This window comes from Hermetia illucens, chromosome 3 (assembly GCF_905115235.1).
Source record: "Hermetia illucens chromosome 3, iHerIll2.2.curated.20191125, whole genome shotgun sequence".
Taxonomy (NCBI): domain Eukaryota; kingdom Metazoa; phylum Arthropoda; class Insecta; order Diptera; family Stratiomyidae; genus Hermetia; species Hermetia illucens.
In genome coordinates this window covers 25,931,994-25,959,675 of record NC_051851.1, presented here as the reverse complement: position 1 = coordinate 25,959,675, position 27,682 = coordinate 25,931,994, and the positions used below count along the sequence as shown (strand labels likewise).

At 41.7% G+C, this 27,682-nt stretch overlaps 1 protein-coding gene across 1 annotated transcript; it reads left to right on the top strand.

The window, feature by feature from the left end:
- Positions 1 to 84: 84 nt before the first annotated feature.
- On the top strand, positions 85 to 24,733 carry LOC119652989. Its single transcript, XM_038057413.1, has 2 exons — positions 85 to 682; positions 24,345 to 24,733. Exons 1-2 carry the CDS (start codon positions 488 to 490, stop codon positions 24,441 to 24,443), a joined length of 294 nt encoding a protein of 97 aa, XP_037913341.1. The 5' UTR covers positions 85 to 487; the 3' UTR covers positions 24,444 to 24,733.
- Positions 24,734 to 27,682: the final 2,949 nt, after the last annotated feature.

Here is a 27,682-nt window from a genome sequence, read left to right as displayed (position 1 = left end):
TCGCCGACCGCATATACACACGTTCCCCCGATTTGGACGATTCCAAGAGGAAGACCTTATCACGGTAGAAAAAAAAACAACAAATGTTCGATTTAACCGATTCGATATTGATAAATACAAGTAAAATAAATATTGCTTTTGAGTAGTGTCTTTGTGTATTTAACTTTTTATTTTTCTTGGTATATTTCGTCTTTGCCGTCGTTAGAAACGGTGCGAAAACGCCAACTCCGATACGACTAACGAACACCAAGTTGTCTCCGTTTCGTTGTATTAATTTTTTAAGTTGCGTTTTGCGGATACAATCAATTTAATAATTGCAACTGAGTAAGACGTTTCATTCGGGAAAGTGTTTTTCAAAGAATTACAAGTGCAATCGGACGAAGCCATTAGTAGTGATTAACATCGGTTGTTCCGTTCGAACAGGTGGTTCGAATTATAGAACGCAACGTATATTCCCTGGAAGCTTGTGTACATAGTCCTGGATCCAATGAGCAAAATGCCCAAGGAGATGAAATTTTTGGATAGTATCATTCACAAAGAGGATATACCAACGGAAAAACTCAACGAGACAAAACGACGATTTTCCATTTCACGGTCAGGACGATTCAAATCCAAGAACAGGCAACGGGAGGCATTGGACATGAATCTTTTCAATAGTCAGAATAATGTGGATAAAAACCAGGTAAGCCGGACTTTAGATTGAAGGCAGAAAACTAGTCGAAAATCAAAATTATCTTATCTACGATGTATATTTAGATTGGATCACACAGGGAGAGTCAATTCTAGAGTGTGTATCCAGGCACCTAATTGTCGGTACTTTCTCCAGCCAAGTTGGCACTAATCTTTATGACCTCATATTCGTTGATAGTGCATTTGCATGACGGGACTGAGACAATTAATCTGAACAATGTAAGCAAAATTTTAAAAAGTTTACTCAGATGTGAAATTATCTCGAAGATTCAAATCTTGCTTTAAAATTTCCTCGAATTTCTGCTATCTGTGAAACACGATTGATCATGCCGGCTTAATTAAATGGGTGATTTGGGGCTTTTTTTTGATTCTACAAGGTTGGTCTGGACCTATTTCATTTTGTGTGATTCAAAGGTTAATCATGATGTCGATTAGAAAGCTTTAATTTGTTTGTTAGGTAAAACTGCGTTACTTATTATTTGAAGCTGGTTTTGACGATGAAACATAACAACATGGGCTTTGCCCTTCCTAGATTGCTTCCAATACTCTAAGACCCTTAACTTGAAAAGTAGTTCCAACAAACCTATAATTGAAAGATTTGCGAAACATGAAGGAACCCTTGGTCCTTACCTGGGATTGTCCACAGATAGATATATTTTGTCCGACAAGATATTTATATAACATACACTCGATTTTGAGTATTAGAAAGGTTTCTCACATGACCTTATAGAGTACATACATATATAGAAATGATGTGTTGTAAAATATATTCTCACAAATGCGCATTTCATCTTAATTGATTTGTTGCGTGCCAAGATTGATCAATTTTTTATCACCGAATATAAAAATGATATACCTTTGTATGTAGGTACATACACCTTCCTTATCAATGTATAATGGCTGCAATGATTAGAATTAGATCAACAATGCATCACCCCATTATTAATCAATCTCATTATATCTTGTCGTTAGATAGGTGACCTAAAATTAATATGAATAGAATGACAAATCCAGGTCTAAGCTTCCTTAATTGCGTAGAAAATATAGTATGAATTCAAGTACGTTTAAAGGTGTTCTACCGGAACGGATGCTACCACTTTTCGATAAGAGTAAATTAAGCCTAACAAATCATGTTCTTATGTTGACTTTGCGGAAGCCAAGTCATCACTGTTTTATTCTATATCAACAAAACTCTTTAGCAAAAAAAAACAATTTCTGTGGAGCATGTCGTGAAAGTACAACTGACGGTTCATTCTAGAATCTATGAACTGGAAGCAAGATCCCCTGATTTCCAGAAGATTCCAGGTCTGTAAGAATCCCTGCCATTGCTAACTTGGCCCTTGAAGACGAATTCCTACAGAATATGGAATCGTAAAAGGGTTTTCAGTAGTATCAAATGATTGCCGAAGGTTAAAAACTAGCTTTAATACCTTTAATTTTAGGCTCCACTGCCAAACCGTCCTCTCACTTCCCCTTTGGAAACCTTGGACGAAAGAAAAAAGGCAATTGTAAGAAGGTGAAAAGTTTTCCATGCTGAGAAGCTGATCTGCCCTTCGAAATGAGGTTCATGCAACAAGCAGATATTCTGCTCATGGAAGACGTTATGGAACGACGAATGGAACCCAGGCCTCTGAACGGAGAGAGCAGAAGATCGTCTAAAATGATGCTTAGTGATAACAATATCTCACCCAATACTGACTAGCTTTAAAGACTATGGTATTCATCATCATCATCAACGGCGCAACAACCGGTATCCGGTTTAGGCCTGCCTTAATAAGGAACTCCAGACATCCCGGTTTTGCGTCGAGGTCCACCAATTCAATATCCTTAAAAGCTGTCTGGCGTCCTGACCTACGCCATCGCTCCATCTTAGGCAGGGTCTGCCTCGTCTTCTGTTTCTACCATAGATATTGCCCTTATAGACTTTCCGGGCGGGATCATCCTCATCCATACGGATTAAGTGACCCGCCCACCGTAACCTAATGAGGCGGATTTTATCCACAACCGGACAGTCATGGTATCGCTCATAGATTTCGTCATTGTGTAGGCTACGGAATCGTCCATCCTTAAGTAGGGGGCCAAAAATTCTTCGGAGGATTCTTCTCTCGAACGCGACCAAGGCGGGATGGCGAGAGAGATCTGTATCGACTTGCTAATAGCCAAAAGGAACGCACACAGGATATCGAACACTTCTGTTGCGTTAATGACAAGAACGGTACTTTGCTGACCAACCATCGAGCCGCGACGGATAGATGGCGAAAATACTTCGAGCAGATTCCAACTGAAGAATTTGCTCATCCTCCACTTCTACAACCAATGCTGACGTTTGGAGAAGTTCCACCTGTCAGCGCAACTTCCACGTACTCGAGGAGGGTGATCAGACCCGAGTCTGCAAGGGACTCATCTGAAGTGGCTCTTGCCACGAAGCCACACCGGAGGTTATCTGGTACCATGGGAACCGGGATGCCCTTCTGAGGGCATATGGTCCAAGACAATTCTTGGAGGATATGTTCTCGGCCCGGTTATTTGCGGTTGGCTCCCTTGTGGTAGTTTTATGGTGTGGTTATGCCTACGTCCAGGCCAGAGCTCCTTGGGGCTCAAGCGTGGAGTTGCGTTGTACAACTCGGGTTTAGTTGCGGCAAAGGTGTTAGACAGGCCTTGCATCCACTGGTATGAATGCTGAGCCTACATTCATTATAAACCAGTACCGCTGTGCCAGTCATGGCAGGGCTCTGATTGTGGCCTCTAAATCAATCCGTATCCGAAGAGGACCGTGGAATTATGCTTACACGGCAAGTATCACGTTAAACCCCCAGGACTTTCATATCAGCGCAAATGAAGTCGAGAAGGCAATAAAACGAATGAAATCGGAGAAAACCACAGGAGCTGCGACCCAACACTTTAATCGGGTTATTCAGGAAGGAAGAACACCATCTGACTGGCAAGAAAGTACCACGGTTCCAATATGGAAAAACAAAGGTAGTTCAGCAGAATGTTCAAACTACCGTCCGATTCGGTTACTATCCCATACCATGAAGATTATTGAACGCTCTCTTGACAACCGCATTCGCGAAACCGTTGAAATAATCGTGAATCAAGCCGGATTTGTCCGGAACTGTGGAACTACTGACGCAATACACGCTGCGCGGTTACTCATGGAGAAACACGGCGAGAAACACCGCCCGCTTTACATTGCATTTCTGCATCTAAAGAAAGCGTGCCTCTGTTGGTGTTCATCAAGGAAGCGCCCTCTCACCACTCCTCTTTGTTCTTGTTATGGACACCATCACACGGGACATCCAACGTCTATCGCCCTATACACTACTTTATGCAGATGATGTTTTCCTAGCATCACATAGCAAAATTGATCTCGAGCAACTTGACCAAAAATGGAATTATCACCTCATGCAACACGGTCTCAGATTAAATCTGAATAAAACTGAATTTTTGACAACCGATTCCCATGAAACAGGCACAATCACTGTCAGCGGCAGTGATCTGCCCAGAACTGAGCGATTTAAATACCTCGGATCAACGCTATTAGCCAATGGAGAACTGCGCTATGAAATTATTTCACGTATTAACGTAACCTGGATGAATTGGTGTTCCACAACCGGTGTTCTTTGTGATCGACGTATCAACAAACATCTCAAATCAATGTCGTCGGTCCTGTCGTCTTCTATGGTTCTGAGTGTTGGCCGACTATGAAAGACAAACGGCGCCTTGCGGTAATGGAGACGACGATGTTACTTTGGACTGGCGGCGTAATACGTTTTGATCACATCCGAAATGAGGATATCCTCGATCGTTATGAGGTTACATCGATCATGGAAAAGTTGCGAGAGGGGGTATGGTCACACAATTCGTGCTAACGAGAATTCGCTTGTCAAGATTAGTCTGAACATCGAAATCGATGGTAAACGACCAAAAAGCCGTTCGAAACAACGTTGGTTTGATACGCTGGATGGGGATTTAAAAGCCTCGAGATTGCATCCAGATCAGGCATTTGATAGGGTCAAATGGCGAAACCGATCACGACGAGCCGACCTCGCTTGTGAACGGGACAAATGCTGAAGAAAAAGAAGAACGCGCCTTCAATGTTCAGAAATGCATGCAAATTTGTTTCGTTACGTAATACATCCATCAACAGATACAGAACAGTTATTGATTGCTTCTTAATATGCATATTGCAATGTATATAAGGTATTACGTGTTTGTTTTCCAACGTTACATTAACCCTTACCACTTTCAAAAAGGTCTAGGAAATATCATACGCTTCGAGAGATTTCAGGAGCTTCCTAAAGTTCCTACTGCTCACGTTACTTTAGCTTCCGAGTATACCTCACTCACTCACCCAATACTCTCTAATTCCTAACTAGCTCACCCATAAGACCCTCCCTAGGACTACGTCTAAAATCCCATGCCAGGCCCCAACTATAAACTTTGATGTGCTTCCTACATGATGTACTCCAAGTCGGTTGCTAAAGACAAATTCAAGGTGCCTTTGTTACTTCAAACCTCAAGGGTATCGCAGCATTCTTATTACAATACTTCACCAAGTTTTCGACTTCTTTCGGTGGGGTCATCAGTTTCTCCAAAATGATTTCCTGTGTAAAACACTTCAAATACACGTTCTGTAGTTGAAATCGATGAAGAGCAATTGAAGTGGAGATATGAACTTCGAATACTGCTCCAAAATGATCTGTAATGTGTTAAGGGACAAATATATTTTTGATGGAAGCGCAATGTTCATAAATATTCTCAACCGGTTTATATAAAGTTTGTGACGCTTGCACAGCATGCTGACTTCCGAGATCGGTGTCAACACCTAAATCCACTGCTGATAGCAGCAATATGATCGATTTGATTAGATGTTTATACCCAGTCAGCCGAAACTCCAATGATAATACGGCAGACCCTCTGCTCGAATAGTATATGATGAGACGATGAAAGTTGTAGAAGACTAGAAATCGTTAACCTTTGTTGTCGTGGTCACAAAGCCCACCCCTTTCCATCCCATGTTCGAGCAGAGTTACACAAAAATAGTCGACGGCTTCGCCCATGGCAGAGACAGCTCATCAAACGCCGCCTCACCTCTACCTAGGAAGCGGGACATAGTTATGAATTATATTCAAGACAAAATCAGGCCTAAGGCGGCCGAGGTAGATCTAAATTTATGTTTAAGGGCGTGAAGGAGTCCTAAGTCCATCCACTTGATGGCGGACCGGGCCAATTGCAGAGAAACTTTCCCCTTTTATTTCTGGCTCGCGGACCCTTCTGCTCTGGGCTTGAATCCAACTTTATAGAAAAATAGATGACGGTTTCATCCAGGGCAAAGGCAAATCATCAGACGTGGCTTCACCTCTGCCTTGTCACGAAGTGGCGATCACTACAAGGTTTAAGCCTATAATAATACCAAGATAGGTAACCTTGTTCACTGTGATGATGGGAGAAGTATTCATTTTTAAGGGCAGGCTCCTGATACCGGAAGCCATTTTCTGAGTTATCCTTATTGTTCTTAATACAATTGTTCGGTCTTTTTACGGTTTAAGGGACAATTTCTGCTTGATAGAGTGTCGGTAGAGCTGGTCTAAATATGAATTGAGACGAGCTCCATCGCATTCTTTATCTAAGTCTTTGGTATATTCCAGGATCTTGATTGGATTAGGCGGATATCCGCTGTGAAAAGAATAACAGAGAGGGCTGAACCTTTTGGATTAGTGTAAAGTGAGAACAACTGCTTCTGACTCTTCACTTTGGATTTCCGCCCTCCTAGATAGCTAAGAAATAGCTGGCAGATAGAAGTAAAGGATGTTGTATAGCTTATTGACCAAAGCTTATTGCCAAATGGAGTCAAAGAGACATGCTATTGTAGGGGTGATTAATTCTGATCAAGTGTCAGTTTTCAGAATTAGTAGGGCACGCTTAACTGAGTAACCTACTACTACTGGCAGTCTTCAGCACAAACATCGGGACCTATGTAGATAGACAAATTATAATTGGGATAGAATCATCTGATAATCTGAAGGGAGCCTGTTTTCTATTTGCCTGCTCTATTATTCCCTTTTTTCATTGGAATTTCCGTTTCAGGCTCTCGAAAAAACTATTAGCTCCAGGGAATTCACCGAAAAAACATACCAATGGGCATATACATATAAATAATTTTAATAATAGACCTAATAACACTGCAGATAAGCTCTAATCAAAATACAATTGAAATTCGTCCTAATTAATTTTCATTGACGCCAGAAACGCTCTCGGTAGAAAGTATTATTTATTTTATTTATGAGCGTATATTGTGTTGTTAAGGATTAGATTTTAACAAACCAAATGATTTTCGAGACACTGCAGCTGCCTCAAATTAAATTAAGATATGAACAATAATACACATGTTCACGTTAAGCGTCTGCTTCCAAGAAATATAAAGCTCTGAGATAAGACGTTGTTTGGGTTGACTTAATGGACAGGAACTTCAGAGCTATATTTTCCCTCATAAATTTTTAATTACAATTATCAGAAAAGTGCATTCCTTGGAAGAGAGTAAATTGTAAACAGGTAAAAATTTACTGCACTTCTTCTTATCGCTAGGGGGCTCAGACAGACAGTGTAGACCAAGAATATGCAAATTTCGAACGGAATTTGAAATTCAAGCAGAATTCCGTTCACAACTTTTTGTTGAAACCTATGATTAAGGATATTTTTTTGAATGTAAGCACTATTTTCGATAGTGACTTCTGAGATTTTTCAGAATGCTTCCTTCTTTCCAGTAGGAGGTCAGACTCTAGCAGGAGGCAGGAAAGTACTCCACTCGTTCATGCAGGAAGGCTTGGTGAAAGAGTGATTCTAAAATTACCAGGAAGGAGCCCTTTTTTCTTGGATACCAAATCTCATAGAGGGTTATGATATCCTGATCCCAAGTTCTAAGGTGCAATCTCAATGCGACAGAAACCTTCTGAAAATGCTATTGCGGTGAACTGAGACCTGACTACGGCTTACTGCCTGCCCCGCGTCGCCTACCATTCCCCTTCTTACCCCTATCCTTGTCAAATACCTCATTGGCAAACTTGATGCCAATGTTGGACCTGGCTACGATGGTCTTCCAAACCTCTTTTTGCTCAAAACTGGTTGATAATATTCCATCTCGCTTCCCCTATCTGTTATTTTCAACAAAAGCCTCGAAGAGAATCGTTTTCCCGGCTTGTGGAAAGAGGCTCTCATTATCCCCATTCACAAAAGTGGCGATCGTTCGCTTACCGAGAATTACCATCCCATTTCCCTCCTTTCCTCCTGTTCCAAAATCCTGAAAAGATACGTCAGCGACTGGTTGTCCGCCCACTTTGGCCAACACATAGTGAAAGAACAACACGGCTTCGTTAAAAGTAAGTCTACTGCCTCCAACGTGCTTGACTTTACCAACTTTGTCCCCAAATGTCTAAATTCACGGCAAGAAGTGCATACCATTTACACTGGCTTCGCGAAAGCCTTCAACACTGTAAATCACAAGATACTTCTATCCAAACTCTCGGCCCTAAACGTTCCCATACCACTTATTTTATGGCTTGTCTCTTACCTTTCCAACCGATCCTGCCGCGTCTCTTTTGATGGCTGCACTTCCCGCTCCTTCTCCCGCTCTTCTGGCGTCCCACAGGGATCTATCTGGGTCCTTTGTTATTTTTATTTTTTATTAACGACCTTCTTCCCCTCCTTACTTGTCCCTGTTTGCTCTATGCAGACGACCTTAAGCTGTTTTGTGCTATATCGTCGCCTATGGACTGTGTTTCCCTTCAATCTAACGTGGACACTCTGGTTCGTTGGTGCACGACTAATGGTTTAGCGCTAAACGTCAAAAAGTGTCACTCTATGTGCTACTCTCTAAAATCCTCACCCACTTCTTTCTCCTATTCTCTTAACGGACATTCCTTATCCTGCTTAAATTCCACTCAAGACCTCGGAGTCACTTTCGACAATAAGCTCCGTTTTGACACCCACTGCCTCGATGTTATCAATCGAGCAGCAAAATTGTCAGGCTTTATACTTCGCTCCTCCTCTGATTTTGACTCCATCCAACCCTCTTTAGCTCTCTTCAATTTCCTCGTGAGGAATACCCTTGAGTATTGCTCCGTGATTTGGTCACCCTCCCGTAACTGTGATTGTCTTGCCCTTGAAAATGTGCAACGTAAATTCACCCATTCCCTCTTCTTTAAGAAAAGCTTCCCTCATGTGGATTACCCCTCCCGCCTCCGCTTTCTGAACCTTCTTTTCCTACAACAGCGTAGATCCTATCTGGATTTATGCACATTCTTTAAACTTTTGCTCGGGTCTGATGGACTGCTCCGGCGCTAACGAGATCACCTGCCGTCCTGCGTCTTATAACACACGTAGCGCAGACATTTTCAATGTGCTCTTCGCAGAGCTCGAAGTCTCCTTTCATTCCCCGATTCCTAGGCTTTGCCGAAATTATAATGCAGAACAGCTTGGTCCTTTTTACTTCCCTACTTTAAGTAGTTTTAAACGTAGGATAAGTTTTTTGCTTTCTCCTCCTCCTAAGGAGAATAATTAATTGGAATTTATTCTGTTTGTTGTCCGTTAAATTAAATAAATAAATTGGGGATAGCTTTATCAAATGCTTTAATCCTGCCATTTATACACAAAGAATGGAAAATATGTTTCTTGTTGACTCTTTAGTAATGCATAGGAAAGTGCTACCCAAAATCCATCCCTATAAAATTGATAGTAAAACCATATCAAACCAGCTGGTATACACGTGCTACCAGAAGCTATTCAATTTCGGTCGACTGAACAAAACGTTGCTTATGTGGATGCAAGTGCATTCGATTTTCCCTGAGGAGCTAGACAAATTGGTGCGCCAAGAGGCTGACTGCACAATCCATTTATGGTATCAAAGGCTCAATTGTTAATTCTATTCTGAAGGACAAAGTCAAGTCAGAAAAAATTATGTAGTCGATTAAAAAATTCGAACTCATGTCGCTAGGGAAACAATGTGTGTAAGAGAATCTGAGGTTGAGAAGAGGGGCATGAACAATCTAGTAACACTTATTATGGGACACTTCTTCATAAACTATTATCAACGTTTGCAGCCAATGGCGGAAAGAGGACGAGACAACCTTGCATTTCATATGGTGCTGTCCACCATCACAGAAAGGTGTCTTCAAAAAGGAATCTACATACCCTGTATAACGCTTTTACAGGGGACTTTCTCCTAAATGGAGGCCAGAACCATCAAAAAAAAAACAGAAGAAGTGCTTGAAGGTGACCGTGCTGGTTGGCTTGCACCTAAGCACCTAAGTGTCCCGCTGACCCACGATTGCACGTTTCTGTGTTAGGCAGAATCGGTACTAGACTGTGACATCCGCATAAGACTAGGCCGGCTGGTGAGAATGGCGGTGTAGTGGAGACGACGAAGAAAACGAAGCGCATGGCACCCAGGTTTGTGCGTTGTCACCTCTCTTGCTTCAAAGGTTCGTTTTTTCATCTTGTGATGTTGTTGCATCTACTTCCTTGAAATAGTAAGCAATGGTATTAAGTCTCTATTTATCAATGTCAAAGAATCGGATTCTTCAACATGATGATTTAGGCTTTTGCGCATTTTGGGGCTGGAGGAATTTTGGTGCACCTATGCTCAGCTTCGCCGAAAACCCTGTAGTTCAACAACATTGGGATCTAGTTCATCCTCTTCAGGGAATCTAACGTCTTAAGATCCTCCGAACATATTGTCACAAAATTCCAAAAAGGGAAGATGAAGCAGATGACAAATGTCGTTTTGAATTGCTTGGCATTGAAGAAGTCATTTTATTTTGTGTACGGTCTCCAGTAGAAAGTTCAGAATGACCCATTGAGTTGTTAATAATAATTCCCTCCACAATGCTCCTGTGAACTGTACCTCTGCAGATGGATGTTCTAGACGTTTTACAATTTTCTCATCGTCTGGTGAAACTCCGTCTTCCGATGGCGCTTGTTTTATACTACGAGTAAACCCCCACAGTCCTATATCCCTGGATCTTGAAAACACGTCCGCAGAGCTGCCTTCAGCACTAGTTCAAACTGCCTGGAGACCGGTCTGTGTATATGAACAGCATGTGTGCATACGAACACGTGAGTTCCACATTCCATGCATAAATAGTTATTTCTAAAGCAGGAAAACACATCAATAGCGACCTTTGTTTTATTAGAATGGACATACGTTGTCATTCGCGTTCCTGGCTTCGCATCCAGGGTAGTGTTGGAGTCGAAATGTAAAATGGAAAGGTAAAGTTAAGTGGAAATATAGCGGGGCGGCAGCTTCAAACTCTCAAGCCTTTCACTAGCGCAATTGTATTATCAATTGGAATCGCCTATTCAACGGCCTCGTGCATCCTGCGTTCACAGGCTTTTGCGAATTTTAGAATATCTTTCAAAGGCTGATAGTGCTCGAATTCTACATTGAAGAAAACTTTTATGAGATGTCTTCGAGTAAAGTCTAAAGATGCCGGGCTGTCTCCTTCTCTTCTTCACATTGATTACATATAGTCGAAACCACAACCCCGATTTTATCAAAGTAGTAGGTTAAGCTCTATCAGGATTTTCATGTTTCCTTTTTAAAGGACAGTAAAAATGCCACTCTGAAGACCCCGTTCCTTTCAAAAAGATTATCGCCTGTCGCCTGGGAGTTCAGTTTTTACGTTTTGCTGTGAGAACCCTTGCAATTCCACCCTTCAGAGTAAAACTGACAGTGGATGGCCTGATGCTAAATGTTAGCTTTGGTAAGCGAGTTTGTCAGCCACTTCATTGCCAGCGATATCCGAGTGTCCTGTCACCTATATCAGCGGTGTTTTGTTCAGTCAGTTGAATTTCAGCAGTAACTGGCAGCTCCACACCAAATGGCATGATATGTTGTTGCTATACAGGGTGTCCCATTTATGATGGTACAAATTTTAATGTTTGAGGAAAATTGGTACAGGAAATGGGCACTCTATCTTTTACCGTTACAGAGTTATAGTGTTTTTCGTGAATACTGTCAAAAAGCAACCCCATTTACGAAAAACCCTATAACTTTGCAATGGTAAAAGACAGGTGCCCATTCTCTGAACCGGTTTTCCTCAAACAAGTAGTGCTATCCACACATTAAAATGTGTACCAACATAAACGGACACCCTGTATAGTGCTGGGCATGCTGCCCGACTGTCGGAACGAATTCAAGTGATCTGATCCCCACCCCCTATTTTTATCGTAGTTATTCTTCCGCTGCCCATAGTGTGGCAAATATCTTCGCCTGGAATATGGCTCCCTTTTTCCGAGAAGTCCAGTCAGTTCTATTATCGAATTTTCGAAAAACATTCTGAGCCCAACCCGCCTTCCACGAGTGGCTCGTGGGTGAAAGTTATTAATTCTCTGATCCTCAAACAGTCTGGGATTTCTCGGTCATTTTTCTTTTTTGACAATCAGAGCAGAGTGTGCCGCCTCAAAATTTGGAAACCATATGACCCGCAGGCATCAGACTCGCCCGATGTTTACTCAAGGATTTCCTGATGGACGCATGGCCGTACGAATAGTTGCCTTTACAGGCGCCAATGGTATCAAGTCTATATGAGTCGTTTCTGTTTCACGACCTGTGCTGTGCCAGTAGCATCAAGGCAACCTTTGGATCTGTGCAGGCTCCTACTGCGATCATCAGATGACGCTAGGTTAAATTGAAATCAGATTTATTATGTGTGTGTACACCCAGGGAATTCATTGTAGTCGAAAGTCCTTAGATTTTACTTAACACAGTCCTGCCGCAGCCGAGCAATCTGCAGAATTTCTGATATAGTTGCTGGATTTGATGCTCTACGTCTTCTGATCGCTCACTGTCAGTTCGCTACGGAGGCATCGACTGTGTCGTATCTGCAAAGATACCTTCAGGCAATCGTACTGTATCCGCCGACTGTATTTGTCGATGATTATCAAGACTAGATCTTCCGCAAAAGTTTGCATCAAAGACCTTTGCGTCCACTAGGTGGGTGGATGAATATAATCCTGTATATGTCTGTAGCCCTGAGCTGTGATTTTGGCTGCAGGCTGGGAAGTTCACTTGGTTTGTCATTTCCTCACTTCTTTCTATGCAGTTCCCTCTCTGGAAAAGTTAGTTACCCAGTTGTTGACTACATTTTTCGACTAGAATCTACTTCAATTACGGGGTCTTGTACTGTAAGCAGTCCATACTTAAACCAGCCTTTTGTTCCTCTCTGCTTTACCAAATCTAAGTTTCACCAAGGAATGTAACCTTCTTTGGCAAATTGAATGGACAGCTCTTTTCGAAAGTTTCTCTGATACTTTGAATGGTTTTCTAAATTTCGACAATGAATTTGATACGCCTCATAGGGATGATAATTTGGATGTCCAGCGAGTAAGCGAATTTATACCCTGTTTAATTTGCCCTCTGCAGATTTCTAAAGAGAGCGGTTGGAAGGGGTTCAATACACACTGTCAAACCAATGTATCTGTAGTCTCAGAGCGTGATATCGTTCAATAATCGCCAATCTTAACCAAAAGCTTCAGGGGATGTGTGATGTTGATCCACCTCTTAAGTCACCACCTATATTGTCTGATTCAGTTGTTTTGCAATATTGTATAACGTTTTCAAGTGCACAGAGCATACACTCAGTCTCCTTTATTATCATTTTTCCCACTCTATTTTCAACGAGAGTGTTTCATTATCGCCACACTTAGTTTTGCGCATGTGATAATCCTACAACAGCGGGACAAGCACAAGTGCGAAGGCAAACATCCATAGCAAACAATCAGGACTTGAGCCCGGGGCACGAGAATCGAGGGGATGACGTTTGATCAACTCGGCCATTGCACCATGACTCGTTAAATATGTGGAAGACTTTGATCTGAACTATTGCGCAATTAAATGAGACTCATAATATAGAAATAAAAGTGTATGACTGCAAACGGGTGATCAGTTTCTTGAAGAGTGTACAAAGTATCAACTCGATTTTATTGCTACTTGAAATCTTTTGTCGGCAGTTAATTAGATGAATTTGCACTTCAAAACTTCATTTATCTTGCTCGGACGTTCACATATAATATCTTATCAGCTGAAAAAAAAACTTGAGACGAACAAAAAGAAAGAAACGCATTGTTTATCAGCTGTTGCGAAGTCTCTCAAGAATTATCCATCTGATGGTAACAAACAAATGCTTAATCCTTCATGATTTCATCAGCTAAATAACTCAGTATCTGAGAATCTTTGAAGTACCATAATCCTCTGTTTACCTTTCTTTTCTTTTTCTTTTGGGCAATCATTCCTTGAGTAAATCCCCGCTTGGTACGCCTAAGCAATTCTCTATTTCCTCAGATTACCTAATTGTACAAATCTGCAATTCTCCTTTATAGCAGTATTCACACAAACACATATTCATGAATTATGTTATATTTAGTAATCACTATCAAAATTTTGATAGGAAAACTGAACAGATAAAACAATTAAGGAAAACAGTGTATATAAAACAACAATCATTAATTGTTATCTAATCGAAAATCACGAAACAAGCAAGTGAAGTTTACTTCGTTGCGGAAATAGCTGAATTGAAAATATCGAAAAAATTATATTGATTTTATGGAAAATTAGTTGAGTATTTGGAAGATTTGAACGACATAATCGTTTTTAAACTATCTATCTATCTCCATATTTGACTTTTGATGGAACCATGTCACCCCAAATCGATGTAGACTATCTGTGGTCACGTTATTTGGTCATGAGATTTGTTTCGGAGTACTCACGAGGGTGAATGGGGTGTCACGAATTAAAGGCCAAAGAAATTTTTTGGGCAGATTGTGCGTAACTGATTTAGACCTGACTTCCAATGGAAACCAGAAACTTGGATTGTCCTAAGCCTGCATCTAACTACTACTCCTTCTTCTTCTTCAGCCTTTGTCCCGTCCACAAGTGGGGTCGGCTCGTCGTGATCGGTTTCGCCATTTGGCTCTATCGAATGCCTGATCTGTGTGCAATCTCGAGGCTTTCAAATCCCCATCTAGCGCATCAAGCCACCGTTGTTTAGGTCTGCCTTTTGGTCGTTTACCATCGACTTCGATGTTCAGACCAATCCTGGCAAGTGAATTCTCGTTTTGCACGAATTGCGTGACCATGCATCTAACTACTACTGAATGGAAAAAAGTATCTACCACCCTTCGGTGTACAGATTTCCATTAAAAATTTCTCTTCCTTACTTCCCCGTGGAATCACGAGGTCGGCTTCACTTTGAGGGACGAAAACCGTAGCTTTTCGAGCCTTCCTGATGCATTCTGTCTTACCAAGTTCCACGTAAAGTCTACCGGAGGCATAGTTCAGTCCGCACTGAACCATTCCTCTTCTTCCGTCAGTATACCTCTGACAATGTTTTGCAGGCTTAAGTTGACCTTGATAGAATCTTCCAAGTGCTTCCTCTCTGAGCAGAATTGCTGACAGTAGAATAAGACATGCTTGATACTTCAGGTGTGCAATCGGTACAGATACTCCTGTCACCACCAAGTTACCACCAGGAATCATGGGTGTAATTTCACGGTGTTGACGCTGAATTCACTCCTCAATACAGGGAATCAATATGTGAGTCCAATGAATGGCTGCGAATATTTTTCAGTGACTCCCGCCTTGCCGTTCTTCAGTATTCTGCATCCTTTCCAAGTAAATTCATTTTTCTTTTCCCATACAGGCGCACCCCGCTTGTATTATAGAAGATCAGTTGGAATCTTTCTCATAATAACACACACTGCCTCGCCTGAAATTGCCCTGAAAGCGCTGCACACCCTTACCGCGACTAAGCGGTACCTTATGTTTACCCTTTTCTGATTGCTCTCACTTACTAATGCCTCCACCCAGACCAATGCTGCATGTAATAGTGTAAAGTGAATCACTCTGGGCACAAATAATCTGCGGCTGCTCCAATGTTAGGCATGTTGGTATTTGACGCTTCCTCATCGACATAGTCCAGACTTTGCTTGAAATTGATCTTCGCGTCAATCATCACCTTCAGCTACTCTATAACCGATGTTAAGGCGATGGTGTGGCCATCAACCTAGAAGCTAATCGAATTAATTTTCCTACGGTTCCTAAGTCAGGTAAAGCTCGACCATCTCTTTTTATAGCGCTGAGGGTTGCATTTGCGTACACATCTCCAGGTTGTTTTACGACGATAACCACAGCCAAATTACCGATTATCATAGCATTTCCGGCACAAGAAGACCAAACACCGAATTGCACAAAATCCGTCACTCGTATCATACCAAAGTGTCCCCGGGGATAACTTTCGGTCAGCTAAGTCAAAAAATTAGGAACTCTCAAGTTAGTCAATGAGCTTTTTATCCATTCTAAGCTGCCTAAATTCAACACATTTTTGACATCTAACGTTACCATTTTATTATATTTATTGAAGGACATCGCATCGCGAAGGAGCTTCAAAAGCCACGTTTATAAAGTGTATCATTGGATGAGCTTGACAAAAGCCAAACTGTCGCTTCGATAGGCCATTCCTATATTCTATAAAAGAGAAAGTTTATTATAAATGGCCCTTTCCAGCATTTTTCCTATCATTTCTATAAGCCAAACTGGGCGGTATGACGATGGGTCTTCCGGTAGAAGTAGCTGTTTCTGTCCTCTCCCCAGAGTGGGAAAACCCTTTTCTACCATGCATACCTCAACCACGCTAACGAACTAGACAGGTCTGGCCTTAACAGCGGGCTATATTGCGTACAGTATTCAAACAGGAAGCTTTGATATCCCAAATTCTTCAGCACTTTCCCGTAAGCACCATTGGTGATCTGAACACCAAGGTTGGCTCTGACAATACCTTGCTCGGACATGTGAAGGGGAAACACAGTCTTAACAACCGTAACGGCAATTGTGGGATTTCTGCAACTTCCACCGCCTTGTCACATTATTCGAGCACAGAGTTTGCCATAAGCTCAGTTGAGTTCCAACTGACCGACACCATACGAATAATCAGATTGACCATTTTGCGATCACTAGTAGATTTAGGAATTGTCTCCTGGATGTGGGTAACAAGAGGGGCACTGACACTGGCTTCGAAAGGGATCTCCATCTGATGGTTGCTTAATTTTGCTTGCGTGTTGCATTCGCCACTTCTCACAGAGTAAGAGAACTGCGACCCCCCCCCCCCCAAGTTCAACATCAACCGTTTGTATGATCCAGCTGTCGCTCGACAGTAGGAGAGCCCTTTTTGCTGATCGGACGGCAGATATACTGAGAAGCCCGGCTGAGAATAACGATTAGCATTGGGTTGCCATCAAAAAAGCTCTTTTCATTGGGTACTTCTGAAGAGGCTTCATGAAATCTGGCTGACTGCGGAATCATGGAAGCGGATCGATGAACGGAAGGGGTCGAAAGCTCCATTGACTGCCGAAAGTGCTGGTGGGCGTGACGCCCTCGAACTCCGATACCGAGAAAAATCCCGGGGAGTTCAGCGTAGTGTGGGTCATGACAAGAGAAAATTTGCTATTGCGTTGGTCAGAGAAGCGGAAGATGCCGAAGAACGCAATGATTTCAGAAGTGTATACCGCATCACGAACGAGCTTTTATATAGTAGTAAATTGTTTGATAGTCCTGTGAAGAACATTAACATTCGACATCTCATCCATGACAACAAGCAGTTGATGAGGTCGAAGAACACTTCACCACGTTGCTTAAATTTATCAAACCTCGTGAGGCTCATCCACTTGTGGATGGAATGGCTAGCCACCCTAAAATGTGGATACAAACTGTTCCTCAAAGTACAAGAGGAATCGTTTCGGCCATCAATGCACTCAAACGAAGTAAAGGTTGGTTTCCGCTCCAAATCCCCCTGCATTGACCACATCAACACCCTATGGATCAAGTTGGAACAATGTGCGCAGATTAGATTTTCGCTTCACCTCCCATCATCGACTTTGAGAAAGCTTTGATGTGGACAGGGAGTGTATCTGGAGTGCGCAGGAGGGACTTTGTAGAGAATCTAATAGCTATTATCAGAGCGACACATAATTTTGCAAAATATCACTTGCTGCGCCAAAGTAAAAACTCAGAGGATATTGAGGCGGAGTCCGCCACGGTTGCATCTTGCCACCGATCCTATTTCTTTTTGTTATCGGTGATATTCTTCATGCTGCCTTATCCGGACGACGTGGGGGAGTTCCTCAAATACCTCGACTACGCTGACGCTATCTATTTGCTTTACCACCGGGTCATTGACCTTAGTCAAATGACTATATATTTGGAATGAGAGGCAGGCAGAGTTAGACTGAAGATAAACACCACCAGAACCAAGGTTCTCAGTCTGACGATAATCCTGCCTATCTGCATTAATAGCATCGAAGTCGCCGATCAATTTGTATATCTAGGAAACGTTGTTCCTGCCGACAGTAGCACCGAACTGGATGTTGCCTGACGCATTAACAGCGCCAGATCCGCTTTCACTGTCTTTTCTAAAATCTGGAAAATGAGTTATCTCAACACCAAGATCAAGTTGAAACTGTTCCGCGCTGTGTTGCTATATGGGAGTAGCATTTAGAAGGTGACGCCCACTGTTACTCAAAAACTCTATGCGCAATGTGATCGAAAGGTGGAAGTGGCATTAACGCATTGTTGACTATACCATGCAGTGGAATCCATTCTGTCAAGATGGCTGATGGCTGGGACACCCAAAAAGTACTAGGTGCAGGACAGTGGAGAAGAAGTTCAGGCCAGTTGTGGTGTGGGCTACCTCAGCTTCTTTTATCTGTCTGTCTGCCTGCCACACACATTTTTTCAAAGACGGTAATATCTACTGACATAAAAGTTAGTGGAAGTGTTGGAACAGTGAAACTACATGCGCACAGTGAATTAAAGCTACATACAAAAGAGGGATGAAACATTTCTTTGGGGGTGGGATAGCAAATGGGTAAATTTCGATTCGTATTTCTCGAAGTTGGGTTTAGTTTTGACATCAACTGCAAAGTTGGGTAGTTTAACGAGGAGAAGGGGGGGGTCGAGCGACATCAAGTTCGGTGCCACTGACGGTAGAAAATTTGGTAGAATAACTATTATTATTAACAAAGTTATAGTAGGGCAAAACTGTCCGTTTTACATAAATTTACGTACATTTGGAACGATTGAGAACCCAAATATTCTTAAATATGTTACTTGCGGTTTCTTCCAGGGCGGAGGCAACTCATTAGACGCTGCCTCACCTCTGCCCTGGGAGAAGCGTGACCGAAGTGGTTACAAGCTGGTATGGTCATAAAAGTATGCTGCTGTTATTAGTATACCCTTGGGTATGATCGCCCGTTCTTCTCAGTAAAATTAGCAGGGTATTCACTACAAGGTTCCACAGTAGAGGTGATAGGACCTTCTCCAATGGGTATTTCCTACATATGGTTGTATACTAAGTTCCACCACACAGATGTATTTGAGCTAACCTACCTTCCTGATGATTGGTACCATTGGTACGACGAAGGTATTGTGGAAAGAAGCTCCACCGTAACTGTTTCACACGTCTTCTTGTTGTGTATTGTGGTCTAAACTTTCGCTAGATTATTATTTCACCAGCTACGCTTTCTGTGCTGGCGTTTTTTGGCAACTTTTCTTCGCGGACCGCGATATACATTCTGTGACTATATACAATATTTTACCGACTTCCATGCAACGAAGGTAATATTAACTACTTATTTCTATTTCGCAGAGAAGAAGGTTGGTTTAGCGGCTCTAATAAGTTCTATCCAATTATGCCTTCAAGCTTTCATCGTGGATTCTTAGCGCAAGGATCACATCGTCGTTATTGAGTTTGGAATCCAGTGCATTTACTTGCTCACTTTTGCGATCCACATTTTAAGCTTTCAACTTAGTGAGCAGTTTCTTTGGACCATCACTGTCCAAAATATCTACATTCGGTATTCACCACCTTGTTGATTTTAATCACCTCCTTAGTGTTCCTAGCCAAAATGATGTACATCATAGGATAATGGGCGGCATCGTGACCTGTAGCCAACTTTTAGCAGATGTCCATCATGACTTATCGTTTAAATTTAGGTTTCCATAGGTGTCATTAATCTAATGGGTTTTACCTTCGAGGTATTCTCATCTCTCGGTCATGTGGAAGGAGTTTTAGAACCAGCCTTCGGTGTCTCACATTCCGACCATCCCCTTTTCGTTGCCAGCTCTTATCTTAGGCAAGGGACGGGGTTGCCTATGAGGTCGAATAGGTGTCCCTCCGTTCCTCGGTCATTCTATAGTCCTCTTTCACCTTTGGGCTAAAGACAGTTTTTTCCTGGATATACCTAGTTAGATTTCCTGTCCCGGATGAATTTGTTTGCGAAGTTTGTATTTCTGTTGCTTTGTCTAGTTAGCGGAGATTGGGATCTCGTTTGATCCTGAGCTGAACATGGGTTTCCGTTTCTCTCAGCGCTCAGAAATTGATTGGGCCCTATTATTTATTTATTTCTCTTTATTAAATTAACTATATGTAAGTGGTACCAAGAGTCCAATTTTGACGGAATTGGACTGCAGTTGTTTAATTTACTGGGTTTTTGAGGATCTGGGGAAGGAAATCTTGCGAAAACCTATTCCCGGTCTGTTTGGCTTTTTATGTTTCTAACTACCACGTGGAATTTATTTTGAACCGTTTAAACCTACATACAGTATGGACATCACGTGATTCGGTGAAAACACGGAAACTATGGAGTTCCGAGAATTAGAGTGAATGATAGGACTGACACAATTTTCCCACCTCCAATATTAACCTTATCCAGTTTTCAAACTAACATCATCATTTAAATAAATGCGTTTGAGTCATGGTTTATTTGGCCATCATTCATTTTGAATATAAAAGCGCAATTATTTCCTTCAGGTGTCATAATACAATGAATCATGGAATAGATAAAGAATAATGTCTTGGAAAATAGTCCGCGCCGAAATCCATTCATGTGTTCTATTCACTTGTTTTAAACTGGCATATATCCGCAAGTTATCTATTTGGATCAGCTTCACCACTATGTTATCACGGACTAGTTGCAGTGGAAACCTTGAAACTTTTGGTGACACTTGAAGCGAATATAATGCCTGATAACAGAGCAATATCAAGTAGGAAGTAAAGTTTGATTGCCTGCAGTTTATGTTATCTTTATGAACCCTTGATGAAGTGAAATTAAGATTGATTGGTCTCTAGTGTCAATAAAAAGTGTGCAGTAAAATTATACAGAGTTTGTATGTCCTTTCGTTATGAAGGCCACCCTGCCCCGTTGAATGAGTGATTATATAATATATTGTAGGTGGATATAATACAAGTTGAGAAGGGGGCTGACAAATAGTGTAAAATTGGCCCCGGGCCAAAGTATAAAAAAGTTGCTCACAATATGCCCTGTTTGCCAAAAAGAGGAGTTTAGTAATTTTGACTTATCTTTCGTGAATGTGGTACTATTTCCTCTTCAATCAGCTTCAGGTCACAAAGATCACAGGTCGGCAAACAACTCAAATGGCCTGGTTCGTATGCTTCTACTCATGGTGCTGTTTAAACTTAGTCAGTACAGATATCTTTCTATATGACCATTTCCTCATGCCACTCCGGTGTTAATAACCACTTGCTCGATTCACAAAATTTGGCAATACCGTTAACGTGAAAACTAATCCGCGATCTGAGATTATTCTCTGTGGGTTACCGAAAATTTCTAGTTGACATCTAAGTTGCTCCTCCTTCTTTCTTGTGGTAGATCTGGAGAAGCAAAGGGCATCGGTCCTAAGTGGTCGATGTTCTCCATGTTAAGCGGCACGTCTCCCATATCAATTGACTTAAAAAATCAAGCATTCTGCCTGGCATGACAAGCAAATTCCTTTTCAGTACGTCCTCGATTCAGACTACAGACTACTTCTATATCGCGCTGTGCTCTTCGGATTTCCTTGATGAGTCTATTTTAGTCTTCTTGGATGCATAACATTTGGATTGGACAGCAGTTCAGTGTATCTGCGGAATGCAAAGAGGTCCTTAGCCAGCGCTCCATGGTATTTCGGTAGTCCTCAGACAGCAAGACCCAATAAACAACGCGAAGACTGATGTCCTTTTTAATGAATCCCTTTTAAGACTTTTACCACTCACAATTTTTTGTTGTTCTGTCTAAAACCTTCTTGGACTAATACAATTTGCACTTCTCTGTTTTCAGTCTTTTAGTCATTGCCTCTATGTCTGTTCGCCCATTCTTCAGTTTGGTTTCTTTTATATGCCTTAAAGATATATCACCCCTATATCAAGAATATTGCACATACAAGAAAACCACATACAGACAATTCAAGTCGAGTTTCTAGGAGGCATGAAATGTAACCTCGTATGATACGAAATAGCTACTTGGCAATTTGGTTGCGCATGGGCAAAAATAATATGTAGGGTGGGATGTGCGCATGTGGTTCATGTACTGATTTATCGGAATGTCGTTGGCACCTAGATGGCACGTACATGAGCAATGCTTTTCTTCCACCAACAAATTCAATCAATGCGCCGGAGACGGAACTCCTGCACGTAGTTTTCTTATTCTAAAGCCGTCTTCTATCTAGAATCACCTGACTGCATTGGAGTTTCTTCTGACACAATGTAAACTAGCGTAGCATTACGAGCCTTGATTCGTACCTCCGCGGGATCTGATAATTTTCCTCCTGAATGTCAAAAGCGCAGATGGAACCGTCTATCCTAATGTTTGGAGTAAATCTACTTAAAGTTCTGAGATAGGGTGATCCAGCACCTCCGAACGCTACTTCGTCCTAACTATGTTTTTGCGGTGTTTCTAGCGATTAAATTAATTGAAAGGTTCACAAGGGGCATGTAGCAGTGAAGAAGGGAACAAGTGGTTCCCGAAATATCGGTATATGCGTTTTAAAATAAAAAATACTAACGAAAAGTCCATCTAATCTTTTCAGCTACTTCATTGTTTAGCCGCAGTTCGCACAAATTTACGTAGAGAATTGCTCTGGCTACGTCCAGGTTGCTATTCCTGTCCAACACCGCTGTTACGCTTTGCCCCAATATGCTCACTATTTTGTATAATTTCTTGTCCGACAATCTGACTAGACAGGTTTCTTGCTCTTGCTGGCTTTGACGGTCTTCCGCGCACAATCTCCTTTCTCGCCGGCGTTTCTGCAATTAGAATTGTTCTGAACGGCAGTGGCTCGTAAAAACCGCTATAATCCTGTACGCATTTGCACGCGTTTGCCCCAAAAGCTTTCGCGATTGTTTTCTTTGTTTGTAGGGGGAGCAGATCCTGTCGTGGTGTCAAGTAGTGTCAGTAGATTCCACCCTTCACAGTCGCCACCGTAACGCAGACTACGCCCACCAAAGGACTATCAAGAACCCCCTGGGCAGTCTGTGGGACTGTTTATTCCCATTAGTGATCCTATGGCTAACGATACAGAGGAAAGTGATTTGAGCGAGCCCAGGCTGTTCAGCACGCCTCTGCCCTGTTCTATCAGACTGGAGGATGCCGCTGAATACAACGCTTTGATAGAGGCTTGGGGCTCGGTTGACAACCCAGCCGTCGATAAGACCCCCCCCCCCCTCTAACTTACGATGTCTGGCAGCACTACACGATAGGATAGGATCTTTTCTAGATATTTTACATTGGTGGTAAGTGTCCATCTTTGCCCATTTGGCCACGCAAACTGAAATTCGGTTACTCTTAACTTGCTCCGATTTGGTTAGATTTTTAACCATTCCGTGTCTTGCAGTTCACAGGCACACCGTCCCATAAGGGAAGGAAACACCATTGACACAAATATCGTCGAAACACGCTACCACTTTCACTCTGCTCCTGTCCGACATCTGCGAAATTTTATTCATTACTATCAAAAAGAATAACAGAGAGATAGCGCCACCCTGGAATGTCTCCCTTCTTAAAGCTCTGATTAAGTGAGTTTCTCCCAGCTCAGATTGGATATCATGGTTCTTAGCATGGATACTATCCATTACGTAAGACACCTCTCCAATTCTATTCTGGCTAGAGACTCATTGATGGCCTTGGTTCTCACGTTGTTTAATGCTACCTTTAAATCCAGGATGGAAGCTAAGCTATACTGTTTGTAGTGTAACACCCATTCAATCGTGCTTATTACCCCATGGTTTGCCTTTGAGATACATATTTAGGTGCGCTGAGATTTGGAGAAGGGCGACCTGTCTATGATCGTCTTTAAGTAAATGTCAAGGATCGGTCTAGGATCAACACGAAATAGGTGAGGCTGATTGGCCGGAAGTTCCTCACGGACTCATGGCCACACCCTTCCGCTTACAGTATGGAGATCATGCGCGCATACCTTCACAAACAATATATATTGTAAATTTGCAAAATAAAGCTCGATAGGAGTTTATTAATCATCTAGGATTTATAAAAACCGTTCTCTGTTAAGTAAATACATAACTCCGGTTGGTTGATCTAAAAATGTTATTAAAATTGTGAGTCAATTGCCAGCAGGAACTGGGGAATCACGTTTTTCCATATACATATGATAGCATATTAGGTTATTACCTTCTTGTCAGGGTGAGATATAGTTTGACGCGATAAACATATCTTTCAATAACTAACAAATAACTAATTCCAAGCCGCTAGCTTTTCAGCATTTCATAGAAAGTCGGCGCTTTTTTAACATCTGTTCATTTTTCTATTTACAGAACCACCACAATACCGCAAACCAATCAATTACGTACAGTAAACACAATAAGGATCATGCGCAACACCATTCCCAAGAAGTGGCTGCGAGCGGCTACTGAATTATCTGACTGTGGAAAGCGTCTGTGATATTGATTGTGTTTTAGATAATATTGTATTATAATTTATGTAAGATAGGCGAGCGTCATCCAGAAAAGATGGTTGTTAATATTCAATTACATAAACTAGAAGTATTTATATGATATATGCAAATTTGAGCGATAACACACATATGTACGTACACTAACGGATTGATAAGTTAAGTTGATATTTAGATTACACTAGGCGATATTTACGCAATGATAATATATTTATAACAGTGAATTGGGAAAATAAATGTACATATTCATAATCCGCATGTTTTATTTAATTTTAAGGGTGTGTAACGGGTGATTAGTTCCGCTGATTTCACTACTTTTATCCCTCAATTGCAACTAAATCTCATGTAGCTTTCCTTTCCCTAAAATTAATACTTAAACTAATCGCTCGTTTCGTCAGCGTGATAAATTTTACGATAAAGCTACACTTTTGCATAGATGTGGCTTCTTTTCTGGAAAGAAACTTCGTCCTTAATTCCGTTTACAAAGAAATGTGCAGTAAGCATCAACCAACTTTCTCCGTGTTTTGAAAAATACTGAGCATCTAGCCATCAAACGAAAATGTGCCATAAAACGAAAATGTGATAAAAATTTTCAAAGTACAAAATATATACGAGTATCTTCGAAAAAATCAAACGGCAAAACCTCCCATCGTATAAGAGTGAGAACTCCTCTTTGGAAAGGAAAATCATCACTTGTGAGGTACATTATTATGATATTATTCTGTTAAGGGAAAGTCGTACCGTGTCCTTGAAGAACTATTGTGCCCCTTTTACTGGTTATAGTGTACCTATTGATCATAATATCTCAAGCAAGCCTATAACCGTTAGTGTATAGAGGTTTCGTCATCCTCCTCACAAAACCTGCAGGCAGTATCCGTAGACGTAGTTGTGAGGTACAACTTGAAGATGAAATACAAACCGGAAGCTGGGCGCTCCAGGTATGAAAGGTTTTGTTTGCCTCTTCTGTGAGTATATTTGAGTGCCGAACTATCCCATTTGTACGTAGCCCGTTATGTACATATATGCGTTTAGCATGTCTGACTACTGACTTTAGTGTGATATCGATATTTAGTTGGAGTAAATTTACAAGTTAAAGTCAACTTTGAGCTACTGTAACTTTGTTACTAATAGTATGATTTTGATTAAACTTGGGGATAATATGCTTCATATTATATTTTATAACTCTGGGATAAACTTAAGGGGGGTTTGGGGGGGTTTTACTCGTTTTCCCCAAAAATATGGTAATATACTATTATTAACTTAATTTGAACAGATATCAATATGGAGAGTATTTTGAGGCCTGGTCACTATATAGAGGCAGCTTCATGAATTTTGTCAGATTTTTCTTTTGGGTAGTTTCTGAGAATGGGTCCGTTAAAGAAATCATAACTTTCCACCCCTCCCACTCCCAGTCTTTTTAACAAATCTTAAAACTAAGACCGGCTTCGAAAAGTACTAATGGAGACCTTTCATTGATGACTATATTCGGTGAAAAAAAATTTACACCCCCCTTTTACATGTAAGGTGACCCCCCTAAATCTCCACGTAGAAGGATATCACTCACTGCATGTCTGGACGTCCACAGTTCCCACCTTCTCACCAAATTTCGTGTCAATCGGTATAGTCGTTTCTGAGAAAAGTGCCTATGACATACAGACGGAAAGACAGACAGACAAACAGACATTCCCAGCCCGGCTTAAAAAATTACTAATTGAGACCTTTCATTTGATACCCCACATAACTATATTCAGTCAAAAAAAATTGTACACCCCCTTTTTGCATGTATAGGGACCGACAACATGGGCATATTTGAGCGATAGGTGAATTGTTCAACAACGAAAATATCGGCTGCCACCACCAACCATAGAAGAAACAGTCCGTGGAATTCATCGGCTTAAAAACTATAAGTCGCCAGAAGCCGATGGAGTTACAGCCGAATTGGTTAACTATGAAGGCGACCAATTATTCCAAGCAGTTCATCAACTGATGCTCAAGGCATGGGACAGTGAATCAATGCCTGGCAAAGAAGCATTATCTGTCTCATACATAAAAAGGGGGATATCACACAGTGCAGCAATTATAGAGGTATCACGTTGCTGAGTACCACCTATAAGATATTCTCCGCTATCTTGCTAGGCCGGATAGCCCCATACGCCCCGAACATCATTGGCCCACTACCCAAGAGGCTTCTCTCCTGGCAAATCAGCAACAGATCAGATTTTCCCTCTGCGGCAAGCGATGGAAAAACTGTTGGAATATGGACATCAGTTGCATCATCTTTCTTTAGAGCCACCTATGACAGCATAACCAAGATAAAACTTTACACAGCCATGAGAGAATTCGATATCCCGAAGAATTTAATAAGACTGACTAGGCTGACCCTGATCAATGTGCGAGGCCAGATCCAACATCTACAACGGTTTGAGAGAAGGGGATGCCCTATCATACGTCCTCTTCACTCTGGCCCTGGAGAAAGTGATTCGCGATGTCGATGTAAATGCGAGAAGCACCATCCCCTTCAAGTCCACCCAACTACTGGCCTATGCTGACGATATTGACATTATGGGAAGAACAACCCGAGATGTACAGTCTACCTTCATCCAGATCGAGCTGGCAACTGGTGGCAACATCAGCACCAAAAATCAACCAACCAACAACACCAAACCGCACTGGTCAAACGAACACAATAAAGATAGGAGACTACAACTTTAAGACCGTTGAAAATTTCTTCTATCTAGGGTCGACAATCGCAACCGATAATAACTATGACGATGAAATCCGCGCACGGTTGTTGGCAGCAGAGCCTATTTCAGCTTACAAAAACTGTTTCGCTCGAAACGTCTCACCATAGGGTCAAAGCTCTTACTGTACAAGACTATGTATGATCTTGCCTGTCCTTATGTATTTCTCGGGAATCTGGGTTTTTAGAAAGAGAAATTGCGAAGACAACTTTCGAAGTGATAGCTGACCATGCTTCGCTCAAATAGCTGATGAACCAGTCAGATCTTCAGGGTATACTAACCAAATGGGCATCGAAGCTCCAAGGATTCTCTTTCATCATCAAACAGAGAAAGGGCTCACAACATCTGGTACCGGATTTTCCATCTCGCATGTATTCACCAGCATAGGTGGCTTTGGAGAGAGATGAGAATAACGTAGACGTGGATTGATTTACCATATTTTCGGTCTGTGGACTATTTG

Excerpts from the sequence above, each read along its gene's own strand:
- LOC119652989 (XM_038057413.1), top strand. The coding sequence starts at position 488 with ATGAGCAAAATGCCCAAGGAGATGAAATTTTTGGATAGTATCATTCAC. Across the intron at positions 683-24,344 it reads ATAATGTGGATAAAAACCAG|AACCACCACAATACCGCAAA; the intron begins GTAAGCCGGACT and ends TTCTATTTACAG.